Source organism: Pygocentrus nattereri, chromosome 13 (assembly GCF_015220715.1).
Source record: "Pygocentrus nattereri isolate fPygNat1 chromosome 13, fPygNat1.pri, whole genome shotgun sequence".
Taxonomy (NCBI): Eukaryota; Metazoa; Chordata; class Actinopteri; order Characiformes; family Serrasalmidae; genus Pygocentrus; species Pygocentrus nattereri.
In genome coordinates, this window is record NC_051223.1 from 4331075 (window position 1) to 4348370 (window position 17296).

Sequence of the window (17296 nt, forward strand, 5' to 3'; positions counted from 1 at the left end):
GGTCACAGTGGACCAATGAAACTGTTCGAATTAAATCAAACGCACTCACACTAAATTCCTCAGATCAGTCATTTTGCGCTTCATGCACACACCCTCATCATGGAAAACACTCATATGCTCCAGCTTTCAAGTTAAAGGCGATCGATCTGGCTGTCGAAGAAGATCCGACTGAAAGCCAAAACAATCGCCACCGAAAAGAAGACTGAAGATTTTAGAGGTGGACCATCGTGGTGTCTCTGATTTATGAGACGAAAAGGCCTGTCCATCAAGGCACGGATGACTCTGTGTCAGCAACTCCCTCTCAACTACGAGGAAAAAGTTATAAACTTCCACAAATTCAACAAGGATATCCGAGAATTCCTTTGGACCAGAGGACATCATAAATATGGATGAAGTATCTTTGATGTTTGACCTGCCTCTCACTAGGACTGTTCACAAAAAAGGGGAATCGTCCATCACGCTGGAAACAACTGGCCAAGAGAGAAGAACGCATTTCACTTGTGTTCTGAGCTGCTTTATTTTTTTAACCAGTCGTGTTACAGGCACGGTTCGGAAAAAAGCATTTACGGTACATATTTAATTAAAAGCTAAAAAATCTTTGTGTAAATGTCTCATGTTACAACATGGACACCTGCAGCTTATAGACAAGTGTGGCCAATATATGTAGTTTTTTTTTCTTCTTTTCAAAGTTAGTGGGTGCGGCTTATATTGAGGTGCGCTCAATAGTCCGGAAATTATGGTAAGCACCTTGCTTTGGCACATCTTTTGAAAATCTGGAGCTCCGAATTCAAAGGAACACTAGCTCGCTGATAAAAACAAATCCTGAAAGCTTTGTAGTGGTGGATACAGTAACAGATGCCAAGTGATAAGAGGTGAAAAGGATGCGGATGTTAGGAGAGACACAGAGAGTATCTGAATTAAGATTGACAAGTTTAAAAGTAGTTAATCTTCATGCTTAGATTTTCTCATAATTGTTCTTGGAGCCTCCCTAGTGGCTCAGCCCCTCTCTCCAGGGCACACACCCACAAAACCCATGGTGATATGGGCCTGCTTGAGGCTACTTTACAGTAATTAATGTGTGAAATAGTTATGTATGCGTGCATGTGTATATGTGTGTCTGTTGCAGATAACCCGTCAAAGATCGGAAGCGTGTCTGTGGCCATAAAGGTTCTAGACGTAAATGATAACCCACCATCACTGACGCAGTACTATGAGGCCTTTGTGTGTGAACATGCGAAAGCAGGACAGGTAAGAATTAGCATTCCAAACATAATATTCCATCCATCCATCCATTTTCCAAGCCGCTTCTCCGTCAGGGTGCTGGAGCCTATCCCAGCGGTCATCGGGTGGAAGGCAGGATACACCCTGGACAGGTCGCCAGTCCATTGCAGGGCAGATAGACAGACACAGACAGTCACTCACACACTCACACACCCAGGGGCAATTCAGCATGTCCAATTGGCCTGACTGCATGTCTTTGGACTGTGGGAGGAAACCCATGCAGACACAGGGAGAACATGCAAACTCCACACAGAGAGGACCCCGGTCACCCGGACGGGGAATCGAACCCAGGCCCTCCTCGCTATGAGCGCTACCCACCGTGCCATCGCGCCGCCCAGCAAATACAATATTGTAGCAGGTTATAAGGTTGCAGATTCAAATTCTAATGCTAATTAGAAAAAGCTAATTCAGTCAATTTCCCATGTGAGTGCACACTTTCTGAATGACTTTTTGGTGCAGTGAGTTTCTTGAGGCTGTTGTCAAATAATCTGGAAAACCAGAGATTTACAATGCTCGTCATTTTTTTGTGAGCCCTCACTTCCTTCCGAACCATACCGCCTGACCCGTTCAGCTGCGTTAGAAGAGGCCGCGGCCTCTGAGCCTTGTTCATGCAACAGGTCATGGAGCAGCTGGTACTGGTGCCGTGAATGACTGACTCACGCTTCCTAAATTGCAGCAGCGTCTGATGGTTGAAGGCACGAGTGAATGGGACTCATGCATGACATACTGATGTTTAAACTGGCTTCTCCACCTTAAATTGTTCATCAGGAGCCTGTAGAGGTGCCAAGGTGTAACTGCTGCTCCATTTAATATGGAATGGAGAATTTAAAAAAAAAGCTGGCAAATAAGTAGTCAGCCTCAGCTTTGTGGAAATTAAGATGTGAAACATTTAGCATCATTTTTGCTGGGCCTGGGAGTGTTAGACAGCAATATTGACATAGGCTTATCTGTGCATTGTTCGGTTTACTTTTTTGGCACAGTAAAATATATTACAGATTGAATATCGTTATTAAAAGTGAAAGTACATCCCAAAATAATACACTATTAACATAGAAAAATGCATTTTGCTTAAGCGTCTGAAATGATTTCATTTAAAAAATGTGTCTATGTGTCAGATTATACATGCTTACATAGGAAATGCAGCTGTAATGTATGTGATTGAATTAGCACTAATACTACAGATTTGGTGGCTTATGCTCTGTGTTTTTCTGAAGCTGATCCAGACAGTAACAGCAGTAGATCCGGATGAGCCCACCGGGGGGCAGCACTTCTACTACAGTTTAGCTCCTGAAGCAGCAAATAACCCCAACTTTACACTGAGAGATAATCAAGGTGAGAAGGAGCTGAGCACAAACAGAACTACGGTAATGCTATCAGACATGATATTCATTTAGTCAGCATCTTAACTGAAACTCCCCTTTGTTCAATCTAACTTTCTCCGTATATGAACTCTGATACTGTTTTACGACTATGAGGACATGATTGAAGAAGTTTTGATGTCTTATTGCAATAATTATGCAATTTTTTTACAGCAACAGATTCCAAATACAAATGGCACACTTGAAATCAGCTCTAGATCTTTTATTTTCCTGACTAGTTAGTGAAATAATGAAAAAAAATAACACACCTGGCAATGGAACAGCTGAGCAGCCAACTGTCCAATTACTTCTGAGCACCTAAAAAGGGGGGCCATGTATGAAAATAGTTGTAATTCCAATGTAAATACCCTCAAATTAAAGCTGAAAGTCTGCACTTTGAGGTCACAGCCAGCTAAAATACTACCTTTGTGGAGTACTTTTACTTGCATTTAAGTAAATTATCACTACAGAAGTGGTACACTTATTAAGCAGGGAATTAATCGGACAAATTAGGTACTATACCACAAGTGGTGGACAAAGTATACAAATCATGTAAATAAGTTAAAGTAGAGACACCCAAGGTAAAATATTACTCCAGTAAAAGTAGAAGTTCCTCCCTTTAGACCTCCACTTGAGTAAAAGTACTAAAGTATTTGCCTTCAAATGTACTTAAGTATAAAGTAAAAGTACTAAAAGAGTAATTCTGGCTCTGATCTGGTCCTGTTATCATTTTTATAACCAGACTGGCTTCATGAACTCATTTCAGGTGAAAGTCCTCCAGCGTCTCTCTTGGTAAACCAGTCTTTTAATAGAACGTCATTAATTAGTGACGCTGACGTCTATTAAAATGATCAGAAGCACAAAACACTGAAGGTAAACAGTTTCCATCAGGGAGAACCGAGTGGCTCTGCAAACACTTTTACACACAAGCAAAGTTTCAGTTTCAGATTTATTTACAACTTAGTTCCAAGTTTAAGTTGAATAAAAACTGGCTTTAAACTCAGGATCACAGATGAGCTCCTTTACTATGTTGATCTGTAGGCCTCTGTTCATAAACATAAACCAGCCCAAACTAATTTACTATAAAATGAAATGGTGTTTGTAGAAATTCAGAAAAAAGCCGCGTCAGTCTCGACTGCATATGTGGACATATTTCTATATTGTGCTCTATTTACACAAAGTTAGGTTAGTTCATCATTTATGTTGAACAGACTCTCCCAAAGTTTTACGCTGCTGCGCTGACGTTGAACCGTGTGCTGCACTGGGTCGGTATGACCAACAGGTCAAAACCAGCTCTAAACAAAGTGACCGCTGGGCCCTGATTGGTGCTCTGGCCTTACGCTTCTTTCGTTTTGACATGTTACGTTTTTATACACACAGAAACCAAAAGGCAGATTTTGCCAAATGTAGTGGAGTAAAAAGTCAGATATTAGAGTCTGAAATGTAGTGGAGTGAAAGTAAAAAGTCTCTTTCCTCTGCTTATCTGTCTCCACCATCTCCTTTCTGTCCTCCAGATAACTCAGCATGGATTTTAACCCGCCGTGGTGGCTGGTCATCCCGGACCCAGAGTGTGTATTATTTGCCTATTTTTGTGTCTGATGGAGATCAGCCCGCTCAGTCCAGCACCAGCACCCTCACTATACGCGTGTGCAGCTGTGATGCGGATGGTAATGTTTTATCCTGCAACGCTGAAGCTTACACACTACCGGCCAGCCTGAGCAGAGCTGCGCTCATAGCCATCCTCGCCTGTGCCTTCATTCTGTTTGGTAAGAGACAGAACTCCTGTACACAAGTCTTTAATGGACAAAAGTAATGAAGCAAGCAGTGCTTTTGTTAAGTATCAAAGGTATTTGACACTAAAAACAATGTACAGACTACTCTGCATGAGATCTGAACGCAAATGAAGAATCTGCCGAGGTGTGTGATATCAAGCACCAGTCTGCCCTCACCTCATTAACATATGATTTACATTGACCAGGGTGTGTTTTGGTTTGTCCATCTGAAAGGGACTGTCAACTCAGTTTGTTACATATTTCAGCTCAGACTGCTTTTTGAACGAGGCACAATACAGGACAACCAATCAGAACAGAAATCATTTACATATATAATACATGTATTCAAGAATTGTGTTTCATTTTAAGGGATAAAGAAAAGTCAGAAAATGGCCATGTAGAAATGAATCAAAACACATGAAAAAACGTCAAAGTGAAGGAAGCATTTAAACTGCAGTCTAAAATTCATACGTCTCTCTCTCTCTCTCTCTCTCTCTCTCTCGCTCTCTCTCTTCTCCACAGTGATGATCATACTGATGCTGTCGCTTCGCAGACAGAGCAAAAAGCCCTACCTGACCAAAGAGGAGGAAAACGTGCATGAGAACATTGTGCGCTACGATGATGAGGGCGGAGGGGAAGAGGACACCGAAGCGTTTGATATTTACGCTCTTTGGAGCCCCCGTGTGGAACCACTGGCGAACTACAGTAAACTACGTCAGGACATGCTGCCGGAGGTCCAGAGCCTTTCGCGCTACGTCCCTCAACCCTGCGTTAGCAGAATAGGAGAAGATGGCACTAACGTTCACGGCTACGTGCTGGCCAAAATTTACGAAGCCGATTCAGACCCGTGTGCCCCACCGTACGACTCCCTTCAGACGTATGCATACGAAGGTGAGGGGTCTATAGCAGAATCTCTGAGCTCTTTACAGTCTCCTGCATCACAAACTGACCACGAATACGATTACCTAAACGACTGGGGGCCACGATTTCACAAACTAGCGGAAATGTATGGGGTTAGCGACGAGAACATCCCAATGTGGTAGAGATTGGACTGGGTTAGGCCTCATAAACAGCAGGAAGCTTAATGTCTGTTGGACATGCAGCAAATGAAAGAAATGAGAACGTCATGTTGATCTGTAATGGACAGAAGGATAGCAGAAATTGAAAACGTTAGTTAAGGAATTAGATGATAGCACTGAGGAAAGAGTGGTCCTCTGGAGAGGAACCAGGCCTATACACTGTCACAAGGGAAAGAAAACAGAACCACAAGGACCAACAGACAGGAAAAAGAAAGGATTCACAGACTAAGGACATTCATAAAAGGAAGTGCTGCATAAAAGCCACATTCTCCAATATCCACTGCCACTCAGAATGTGTCCAGACCAAGCCTAAGAAGTAATCCAGCCATTCCACCACTTCAACTGGAAGGTAGGGCTGAACGGGATTTTGGGGAAAATATCTAATTGCCTACAGTAGCTTGGTGCCACTCATTAATATATAAGGAGAATTTCAGCCCAGAATGTTTTTTCAGCTAGGCACAATACAGAGCACCCAATCAGAATAGAGGTCACTTATATATCGTATATCATTTTTATTGTCATGTGAAAATGAATTACATTTACCTAATGACTTACATGATGACATACATAAACCCCCAAAGAGTGTCATAAGTGGATCTCAGGAAAAAAATATCAAAACAAGAAAACTATAGAATGTAGGGCCTTTAATGATCAGATTCTTAGCCCTCTGAAGTTGTGTCATCATTTTGTAAGTAGCGTCATGCCCATAAGGAACTCTGGCAAAGGGGTTGAAAACATTAGTGGTTTGAAAACTGCAGGTACATTTCTGTCTTGTGTACCCCCCCCCCCAATATCACCGGATCCTTGGAATTCTGTAAGTCTGGGAGTCTGTAAAGGAGTTGACAAATGAACACTGCTACATACATGCTTCGAGCAAGCTAACATTGCTGTGGACTGAAATGATGTCACATGGAAGTGTTATATACAGCATATGGTATAAAAACCTCCATGGGCATTAAAACCATGGCCATTAATGTAGACTCGGCCCTCCTATGTGGCATTAACAGCCGCTGTCCATGAGATTTTGGAGTGTGCCAGTGGGAAATGATCTCATTCAGTCAAAAGAGCATTTGTGAGGTCAGGCACTGATGGTGGATGAGAAGGTCATCCACATTCCAATTCATCCCAAAGGTGTTCAGTGGACTTGAGGCCAGGGCTCTGTGCAGGCCATTGGAGGTCTTCCACGTCCAACTTGTCATACCATGTCTGGAGCTCACTTCGGGCACATTATCCCTCCTCCACCAAATTTTACTGTTGGCACTATGCATTTGGGTAGGTAGTGTTCTCCTGATATTAAACCCAGATTCGTCCATCAGTCTGCCGGATAATGAAGTGTGATTCATCACTCCAGAGAACACATTTCCACCGCTCCAGAGTCTAGTGACAGCTTTACACCACTTCATCTTCAGCTTGACATTGTGCATAGTGATCTTTGGCTTGTGTGCAGCTGCTCGACCATGGAAACCCATGTAGCTCCCGCTGCAGTTCTTGTGCTGATATTGCTTCAAGAAACAGTCTGGAACCCTTTAATGTGTGATGCAAGAGACAAACACTATGCACATTAGCACTCAGTGACCCCACTCTGTGAGTTTGTGAGGTCTACCACTTCGTGGCTGAGCTTTTGTTGCTCCTAAACACTTCCATTTAAAAATAATAGCACTTACAGTTGACTGGGGCAGATCTATCAGGGCAGACATTTCACTAACTGACTTGTGACAATGGTGGTAGCCTATGATGGTGCCTACTGCCAGTGTTTGTCTATGGAGATTGCATGGCTATGTGCTTGATTTTATACACCAGTTGCAATGTGCACAGTTCTTTGTTCCATAAAGAAAACTAGCTTAGACCTGGAGTTGCTTATATGAAAATGATGCACACTACAAAATGACGAAATGACTTCAAAGGTCTATTCAGTTCCACTGTGGCATTATATCGACTCTCAACAACCATGTGGATTTTAACATGGCTATTACCAAGACACAAGGACTCAGTAACAGGTTTGCATGCAGGAGAGCAAAATTTACTATATCATGCATTTTCTTGAGCCAGATAAAACGTTGACTCTTCATTCTGAAGACTTTGTGTTTGTATAATCTGTTTGATCTTTGTTGTGGTCTGTCTATATGTTATGTTACGTCGGCACAGAGCCTGGCATTGAACAGCATTTGAAACTTTTTTCTTGTCGTCATCTTCATTTTTTTTTCAGGAATTTATTTATGCTCTCTTTGTGCTGTTATTTATTATTATTTTATAAGTTATTTTTGAAGTATGTTTATCAAAATGTGACGTTCGCCATGTCATATGCTGTTCATTTAATACACTGTAGAGATCCTTTTAGCAAGTCAGTGGTTGATATTCAATTGTATTGATCTTTTAAGTTGTTATATTTGACACTCATGTGGCTGCGGTCATACAGTTTGAAGAAAGTAGCCTAAGACGAGTTTTGATGGTGGAATCTGCTGAAGCAAACAGCCATTTAAATCAGTTTATTATATTTGATTGCTTATGGCTCGGAAAAAGCTAAAAAAAAACAAAACATCCTGCGTTAAGTGCCAAAACAACAGTTCTGAAAATAAATAAATACAGTGGGTTGTCTATTATTTGTGGAAATCTACTTGAAATACTGTATACTGTATCAGTCACACCATGTGAGAATTTGAATGTACATATTTTTTGTATACTTATTAATAAAAAGAAGAATCTTTCCAAACTTGTAGTGCATTATTCGTTTTATCTCTGTATAGTTAGGTGGCCAATTCAGGATAAAATTCACACTAACATTTCTTCCACTTAACACATATTTATGAAGTGGAGTTGACAAGAAAATTACATTTATAAATGTATGTCAATAAAAAAGGCATATGAATGGGAATAGAGTGATAAATGTAGTGTGAGTTGATCATATGATAAAACCAACTGTGTCATAATTAAAGAATTAATTATTGGACTCAGTGATGGAGTGACTGTTAGAGCTAGGCCTTTATCTTTGGTTAGGGCTTCAGGAGCTGAAGAGAAGTCTAAAATATTAGATTAACTCAGATCAGATTAACACAATTATGAACTGACAGGGAAATCAACCAATTATATTTTCATTTCCAGTGGGCAGGGCCAAGTTTCGTCAGAAAAAAAAAATTTCTCGAGCCTTCTGGAGCTCTCAGATATGTCACTGACTGAATATGAATATTTTTTTTTAATTACAAATGTCTGTTTAATCTAGAATCTGTATTTCAAATTTTCTGTAACACCTTAAACAGCAGGTGCAGCAGTTACATTGTAGTGCCAATGAATTTGCAGTTCCATCTTAAACATTTAAAACGAGTCTTGACATCTACGGCCAAAGAAAGACCTCGCTTGGCAACAGTCAGGGCTAAAAGTCTGAGAACACATTGAAAATCTGGGATTGTTCTTCATTTAAACTTGGAAATAAACAGGATGTTTTATAATGTAAAGTAACATTTTCAAGATTATACTCCATTTTTAGGTCTCACTATTCACATTTGAGTAAATGTCTGACACCGACAACCATTTAGGCCTTTGTGCAAAAAAGATTTGAGTCTTCTCATCTTTTGAAGCACATGTTCAGACAACTGTCAGGTGCTCCTAATAGGCTTTTGTGCAAACTTGTGAAGTACATACTGTCATTAGAGCAAATGGAGTACATACAGTACCAAATACTAATAATTTAGTATAGATTCTACTATTCACTCACTTATGTTGATTTATATTCATCATGAAAAACATAATTAGAAAAGAACACAAAGTAGATTTTCACTAGTAGTCTCAGACTTCAGAGCTCACTGTACAAACAATGTCTGACTAGCCAGTTTCCACTGGAGGTTTCAAGAATTGAATAAAAATGCCCCAAAAATGTGGTTTTTAATTCCCAGAAATGATGTCAAAACAATAGACACCATTCAATTTACAGGCAAAAAAAAAAAAAAAAAAAATGACTCCTACAAAACCCAACTAGGTAATAAAGCATGCTTTATATTTTATAGCATAAGCACAGCCACTCAATTACCACATCCAAGTCTTCATTAAGGTCATGCAGATGTAACGTTTTAGGACAAAGTATGACCTACAAATGAACACTGAGCAGCCACTTTAGAAAACAGGCCTTGTGCCAGAAGCCAGCTGCATGCAGGTGTTAACTTCGTTAATAACTGCAAGTCTTCATTTCTAACTGAAGAGGTCTGCTCAAAAATAAATCTGCAATCTAATTTTGTGTCGTGCATACAAAGGGGAGTGAACTCTGCAAGGGAGGCAGCATTCAGCTGAACACTTACCTAAAAATCACATCACGCTTCAACAAAAACATACTGTGTCCTAAACCACATCAGTGAGTGTCTGTGACCCTTAGTGAAGCCCTTGACAGTTTGAGGGAAGTATTTATAGGAGAGATTTGGGTGACTATTGACTTCTAGTGCTTTGGCAAACATTAGCCCCAAATGGTCAAGCCTTGAATTTAGACAGATGAGTCTAGGGTGAGCCAAGATGCTCTGGGTAAGCGGACAAATGTTTAATGCCTATCCTCCAAACTATCCCATTAAGGAGTCCAGGGTCACCTACGGTTGTGCAGAGCTTGGGTGCACTATAAGGAATGTGGCTGACCATTTGTGAGAAAGTTTAGAATTTTTAGCTTTTGCCAATTTTCATATTTGCAGAACATTCAAGCAAAGTAATAGGAAGTCTTCCTTACTGGTGGTCAAATCATGTTTTGTAATTTGCAAAGCAGACCATGCATGTGCATCAGACTGAACAACCACAGCATGCCTTTCAAATACAAACATTAGGCTTCACAAAATGTATTCCGTTTGGCACCAAAATAGCTCTAAACACATGAAAGCTCACTCCCACAGAGAAGCAGAGCCATCTGTGCCCAACAAAGTGGGAACAATACACCAAAAAAAAAAAAAGCCATCTATTCCAACCAAGAGGACTAAAAAATAAAAACCTGCTTCAAGGTCCCACCTGGGTCTTTCTAGGTGCAACTAAGTTTTGCCCAACCACTCATGCTGCAGTTTAATACAAAGTTCAGCAGTGAATTGTCATTAAAAACAAACCCACAATGTGCAAGCTAGACATCTGCACAGCTGTCCATTTCTTAAGTCTTTGCACACCATAAAGAGGACATTGAGGAAACATCAAAAGTGCTTTATTCAAATCACTGTATAAAATGGTGAGCTGTGATCAGTTTTAAAGGGATCAAAATCATAGTTGTGACATTAAAACGTGATTTTATGAAGTGGGCTTATCCATTTGGTTACTGTGCAATATAGTGCAGTCAGCATCTTGTGTCTCTTCTGTGAAGTTCTGTTAAAAAAAAACATTAACAGTAGAGTGAGATTTAATTAGTACATTAGAGCACAAATTACAGCAAGAAAAATCAATGTAACAGATTTAAGAGAAAAACTACTGTAAACACTAGAAGAAACCAAGGTCACAGTATTCCTGTTGAAATGTTTTACAAAGCCAACACTTTGCGCAGCATTAGTTTAACATCTATCTAATCTTAAACTCGAGGAAGCCTTCAGAGACGCTCTAATGATTTCTGGAAACCAAAAACACTGCATGACAAGCATGATTCTATGGAATAAAATTAGTTATCAAGTACAGTATGGAAATGGGACAAGTGGTTTTTGGTATCTAGGTAGATCGCTCTTATTGGCTGGGACTTCAGGAGCTGACTGAAGCCCTAAAGCATTAGATTAACTATCAGCATAATTATAAAGTGACAGAAGTCTACCAATCATGTTTTGATTTCCAACAGCTGGGACCAAATGGTCAAAACCCTTCACCAAGCCTTCTAGAACACCCCAATGCATCACTGACTCAGATGGCAGTTTATGGGTTTTTAGAAATGGGAAAACCGTGTCAGCAGTTCTTTACCATAGAGCAGCAAAGAGGCACTTAAATTGCCACAAGGTAAAATATGCTCGTCTGTCAAACCTAAAGTAAAACAATGTCTTTTCCCACCAAAAGGTGCAAGTTGCATTCAGGTACCAACAAATTGTTTGACCTTAACACTGCAGCAGTTACACTAGTGTCCAAATTAAGCAGAATGTAACGGCTATACTTTTTATAGCAGGACAGAATTCAAAACAAGACCTTCAGCTTTGTCAAAGTCTTCACACAAATCCTATCGTGACTAGCAGAGCTTAGCATTATGGTTGGTGGGATTTCCTTATGATACTGGTGGCCCAAATTGAAGGCCAAGGTCTAAGTCCTAGTTTGCCACTGGTACTACACCAGAACCTGCAACTATTAATAAGGTGAACACAAACTGGGGTGCCCTTTTCCATTACCCATCATCCATTTTGTCCTGAAAAGTTCAAAACTGTACCAGAGTATGTGACAAAGATGTAAAATAATTGCATACACAAGTGAGAAATAGAAAAAAAAAGCTGTTCAGTCCCTGTGCTACTCACTTTCACCTTCATTTTATTTCTATTTGGAGATTTTGCAAATGTCCCTTTGCTTCTGGAATCTCGTTTATTTCTGTAATCATACTTTTACATTTGAACAGGTGTGTAGGTCTTAGATTGTGACCTTAAGTATTTATTGGTCCACTTTTGTACGGACCATCAACCACCCAACATGGCAGAACCACAACATGGCAGAACCATGAGTGCAGCGTTGCACTGGCATGGAATGCTACTGCAATACAACACTGTCCAGTGCATTAGTTGAGGGTCTTTCCACAGGTGTGGTTAAGGGTCAGAGGAAACCATCAATCTGAATGAGTGGACCAAAAAATTATTAAGGTAAAGTCAAACCAACTGACCTATTTTAAAAAAAAAAAAAAAAAAAAAAAAAAAAAAAAAAAAAAAATTAAAATTCTGAAGCAAAATGTAAAAGATTCTAGAAGCGACACTTCAAAATCTACCAAAAAAGGAAAAACTGACAAATGTGAAAATTGTTCTAATCTTTGAAAACCTGTATTTTCAAATTCACAAATTTGACTATTATACAGATCTTACACTTTACATTTCAGAACATTAGGCACATAAAGCGCCTTGTTGGCACTTTCACACATATTTCCAAATCATTTTTAACTAAAGTTTAGTCTGATTAGCATGTGATGGGCAATGTCAGGGGTGCCACCTATACAAAAAAATAAGTTGTGCATATTGGTGTATTTGCCTGTGTTTTAAATGTGGCAATTTCTTTGATTTCTGCAGATTTCATAACATATACAAATGCAAGACTAAATTTGGAATAGGAAAAAAAAAAAAAAAAAAAAAAGTCACCGCACATGAAATTCAGAAAAATTAATGAGTTGCTTTACTGATTAAATCAGATGACCTACCTGGTGTCGGTGCATATTGGTTTTGTTTGTGGGTCCTCATCTTTCCAGCACTTTTAGTGCTCTCTGTATCTGATACTTGCATACCTCCTTTCCATGACTTCTCTAGGGAAAAGGTAAACAGGTGAACAAATCAAAAGCACAGTCATACTACAGGAGTCCAGTTTATATAAAAAAGAAAAAAAAAGTATGCAAAAGGGGAAAGAAACATTCTACCTTTCGGTTTCTGTGAACTTGATCTCTGTTCAGTATCTCTCCACCTTTCTGTTGCATATAGAGCCATGTTTCTCTCATTCTTTTCCAAAGTGAGATCTTTATGCTGGCCATACCCACTGCTGTCCCATATTTGAGCAGAACTTGGGACACCTTTAGGACCCTCACAGGAGCAATTTTGCTCTCGAAGCTTGGACTGGCGAGCCATGGGGCATTTCTCAGAGTGTCTGCCTGAAGACACCTTCTGGGAGTTATGCAACATCTTTTGGCCATCAGCAGCTCTCTTCTTTGGTCCTGCTATTGGGTACAAGCTGTTTTCTGAGGCTTCCCCTTCAGTTGTTTCACCATCCACACTAGCTTTGCACCTAGACTTCTCAGGGTCACATATACAAACTGCACACAAGTGCAGTTTAGTTTTATCTCCCGTCAAATGAGAATGTGCAGCCTTGTGCCGTTTCACACAGTTTGAGTTGGGGCTTGGACTGCCGGAGACGTTGCGTGCCTTTTGTTTCACCAGGCAACTCTTACACATCCGCACTTTGTGTTCAGGAGAGTGAGGCATACCTGAATGGGATTTAACTGGACAACCATCCAGATGGGAAGGGCTGAGCCCAGCAGTCCTACTTCTATGTCTGCTTCTTGGTTCTTTGAATTGCACAGAACCAGATTTAGGGCTAACCAATGACTTCACGTTAGTATCTTGACTGACTTCAGACTTTTCTCCAAGTTGCCCCTCTGGCCAGGTTCCGAGGTTCCCAACCTGTTGAACATTTGAAGGTAGTTTACTGTAATAAACGTTACTGAAATCAGCCAACCAACTGGCCGCAGGAAGGTAGGGTGGGAGAGATTCAAGAGAGGTCACTGAGTCTTGGCCATCCAGTTCAATTGCTCTTTCAGTTTGCAGGTTTTCCTGTGGAGTTGAAGCTGCATCCGCTGCAGGTTGGCTTGCCTCTAGTGGAACCTCAGAAGGAACCTCCATCACTGTAGCTAGAGATGGTTTCTGAGGGGTTAGCAGACCATTCTGGATCATCCACTCAGCAGAGGGAACATAAGGTACCAGTGATTCAACAGACCAGACAGAGGCTTCCATCGGACGCAGCTCATCCAAACACTGCAGGTCAAAGGGGAGTCGCAAGATTTTGAAGTGAAGATTCTTAGAGTTACCACAGAGGTCATCTTCACCTTTGACCAAGCTGGGATCCCCTTGGACTGCAAGAGTATGCATCTCTGTGCTGTTGCCTGGTTTGACTGGGGTACCATCTGATCCTTCCAGTGAGCCACTGGAGGGACAGGTTCTAGTCATTAGAATATCTGGACAGGCTGGCAAATACTGCTCATCAGCGTGGCTCAGATCATCCAACGGTTCCGTCTGATCATCCCCAAATGCTAGAGGCTGGTAACACCTCAAGACCACATCCTCTGCAGAGTGCACAGATCCCATGTTGCACTGCAACAGCTCGCCACTGCTAGCTAGCTCAGTGGTCTCCTTAGCATGAATAATCTTGAGCCCAGCACGTGTTCCACTGCACTCAATTCGCACCTCTTCAGCCTGGAAGACTATTTCACTGTTTGGAACCGCAGATGAAACATTACTTGTGGGGTCAACTGTATCTGCAAGGGATTTGTTTAAAGTTATCCCAAAGGCCTCCTCTGGACAAGCTGATGTGTCTGCATGCGGCTTCGGTGATGAGAAATTGCTACTAGAGGCAGTACCCCTCCCTGATTCGGAATTGGTCTGGGAACTTGTTGCACCCTTACAGTCATGCTGGGGGGACTCCGTACCAACAGGCTCAGTCTGCACTTCTGAACTGACCATGACTCTGCCAGAAGGTGTTGTGTGCTGGTACCGGAATCGGCGGGCTTGGTATGCCATTGTTGGAGGCAGGTGAGGGGCCATCATGCGTCTGTAGTCAGCCATGTGCAACTGGGCATGAGGAAGGATGTAGCCAGGTGGTTCCATATAAGAAGCAGGGGAGAAAGGTTGCACCACCATACCATAACCTTAGACAAAAAAGATTCACATTATGACTCAGAGGCAGACAAGTACAAGGCACAGCTAAAAACTCAGGCTTCAATTTACATCACCCACTTTTGTCAATTTTTATTAGATATGCAAGTGTTTAGGGTGTGGCCTACTCTCCAATACTTGTAGCTACATTAGCCTCATACTTGTAATGAAACATTAACAAGCAAACTTCAGACACCAGTCATGTCTGGGTTGAGCAAGTACATTTGGGGAAAGGGAGGGGGGGTTCTGTTTGCCAGATCATTCTTTAAATGCAAATGTGCTGAAGTTCAGAACCAAAGCAACAAAAACTGCTCACAACAGGTCAAGACGCAGATCATCTAGCAGAAAACACCTAAACCAGTCTTATCCAAAAGGATTGCTCAGTCTTCAAAGACCTGACCATGTATGTTCCTGCTTTGGCAGAATAAAAACCTGCACACATGGGTCTTTTGCAAATAAGACTGGGCACCATTGCCCTAAACTGTATGTCAAAGCCAAACAGACAAAGACACAAAGCACACATACCCATACCAGGGAAGCCACCATAAGGAACATAAGGCACAGGCATGGGCCACTGGTAAGGCAGGTAAGGCTGTGAAGGCGGGACACAAAAGAAAGGCCAGCCGTTCTGTTGTTGCTGGCGGTCTGGGTATGGCCCTCTAAAGGAACCAGGAACAGGGGGTCTAGGGCCCTGCACTGGAGGGGGTCCATGAGGAATATTCTCAGCTTGGGGTCCTACTCCTGATGAGTGTTGGGGAGCAGCAACAACCATATCTTCTACTGTCTTTCCTAAGGTAAAAGAAACACTGAGAAACAGTAAGCTAATTATTAGCACTTCCACAACTTTATGTAACCTTTAAACTAACACAACACATGTAACCAAGAAAGTAACAGTCTCAACATTCACAAAACAATCACATTAATGCATAGGAGTATGAGCAATATCTCGCTTACATGAACAGATCACAACTCAAACAAAAAGACAAAAAGAAAATGGCCTCCTGACCTGAGTTTAAATAAGTCACCATAATTAAGGGCTTCCCACAAGCATTTTGATTGGCCAGAATTAAATCAAACAGCAACCAATCAGAATAGCCACAGCTGCAATAATACAACTACCTACCACTAGTGGGCACTGTGAAGTGACTTATAAGGAAAATGGATAGTGTTAAAGCCTTAAAATCTTGTTGATTTGTACTTTTCTCTCAACTTAATGGGTGCATCTGTAATTTCCTGTGTAATTTTGCATGAGATATTGAATTTGAACAAAATAAAATGAGTATATAAGACTGTCATTATAGGAGACATTTAGTTATCATATCTGATAGAATAAAGGTAATGAATGAACGAACAATGAAAAACTTTTTCATTTATATGCTTTTGTGCCTCACATTTCCTCATACACAGCAAATAAAAAATTTAATAAACAGTTAATATTTGTAGCTGTACTGGATAATATGCTTTACTTATAATTCCCATAGTAATAATACTTATATGGCTGTCTCTCTAGACCCAGGTTATGCATAAATCTAGACATGGCATTGCAATATAATCCAATATAAATCCATGTACAGGAAACCAACCCATTAATTATAAAAATACAAAAATATCCTTTATTATTAAGATACTATTTAAATGAAAGAGGCTGGGAGAAAATAGCAAAGGATACAGATTAATTTAGCACACTGGTATCCTAAAACAAAACCAATAAGGATTTTACATCACACATGTGAAATGGTTGTGTTTTTTTCTATTTGTCATGGGCAAAAGTTTGGGCACCCCTGGTCAAATGAGAGTTTGTTAATTTTGTAAGTCAAAATAAGTTCACACCCTCCACATTTTGATGCACAATTGCTGTTTACTTACTGAATTTAATACATGGGGTAGAGGGGGGGGGCTCAAATGGGCCCTGTGCAATAGTTATGCTCCCCCATATGATCAAAACCAAAAATTCATAGAAATTGCACACCAAAATGTGCAGGAAAAAAAAGCTATGCATATATGTGTTCACTTCGAAAATAAACAAAACAAGCTGAGGTGTTAAAATTTTGCATATGGTAGGATTTATTTCAGATGCACAGCACAGAGGCTATAAGACTGGCAATCTCACCAAACATCCCACATAAACCAAAGATGTTTTTCCCCCATTACATCATATCCTATCCCAGGCTGGATCATAATGGTCAAAAGCACGCTCATCCCAACACTACACAAACAGAAAGGCTGCACGATGTGCACTGCTCATCAGTACACCAAGCTTTTCAACATATTTAGTAGAA

The 17296-nt window shown here is 40.7% G+C and overlaps 2 protein-coding genes across 5 annotated transcripts in view; one reads left to right on the forward strand and one right to left on the reverse strand.

Moving 5' to 3' along the window:
- The window catches only part of LOC108431405 (cadherin-20), a 68909-nt gene extending 60726 nt beyond the window's left edge, over nt 1–8183 (forward strand). For all 4 annotated transcript variants that reach the window (XM_037543909.1, XM_037543908.1, XM_017704520.2 and 1 more), the window contains 4 exons: nt 1127–1248; nt 2496–2613; nt 4154–4405; nt 4934–8183. In XM_037543909.1, the coding sequence (XP_037399806.1) occupies nt 1127–1248; nt 2496–2613; nt 4154–4405; nt 4934–5454 (1013 nt within the window). In that variant the 3' untranslated portion in view covers nt 5455–8183. The remainder of the gene's footprint in view (nt 1–1126; nt 1249–2495; nt 2614–4153; nt 4406–4933) is intronic.
- Nucleotides 8184–10623: 2440 nt separating this feature from the next.
- Nucleotides 10624–16005, reverse strand: buc2l (bucky ball 2-like). Its single transcript, XM_017704522.1, has 5 exons — nt 15972–16005; nt 15543–15823; nt 13013–15010; nt 12800–12901; nt 10624–10803 (listed from the first exon to the last, which is right to left on the reverse strand). The coding sequence occupies exons 2-5, from the start codon at nt 15787–15789 to the stop codon at nt 10775–10777; spliced, it is 2376 nt and encodes a 791-aa protein (XP_017560011.1). The 5' UTR covers nt 15790–15823; nt 15972–16005; the 3' UTR covers nt 10624–10774.
- Nucleotides 16006–17296: the final 1291 nt, after the last annotated feature.

Coding starts and splice junctions, on each gene's coding strand:
- buc2l (XM_017704522.1), bottom strand. CDS start 15,789: ATGGTTGTTGCTGCTCCCCAACACTCATCAGGAGTAGGACCCCAAGCT. Junction 15,011..15,542: donor TGGTGGCTTCCCTGGTATGG/GTATGTGTGCTT, acceptor TTTTTGTCTAAG/GTTATGGTATGGTGGTGCAA. Junction 12,902..13,012: donor AAGTTCACAGAAACCGAAAG/GTAGAATGTTTC, acceptor CCTTTTCCCTAG/AGAAGTCATGGAAAGGAGGT.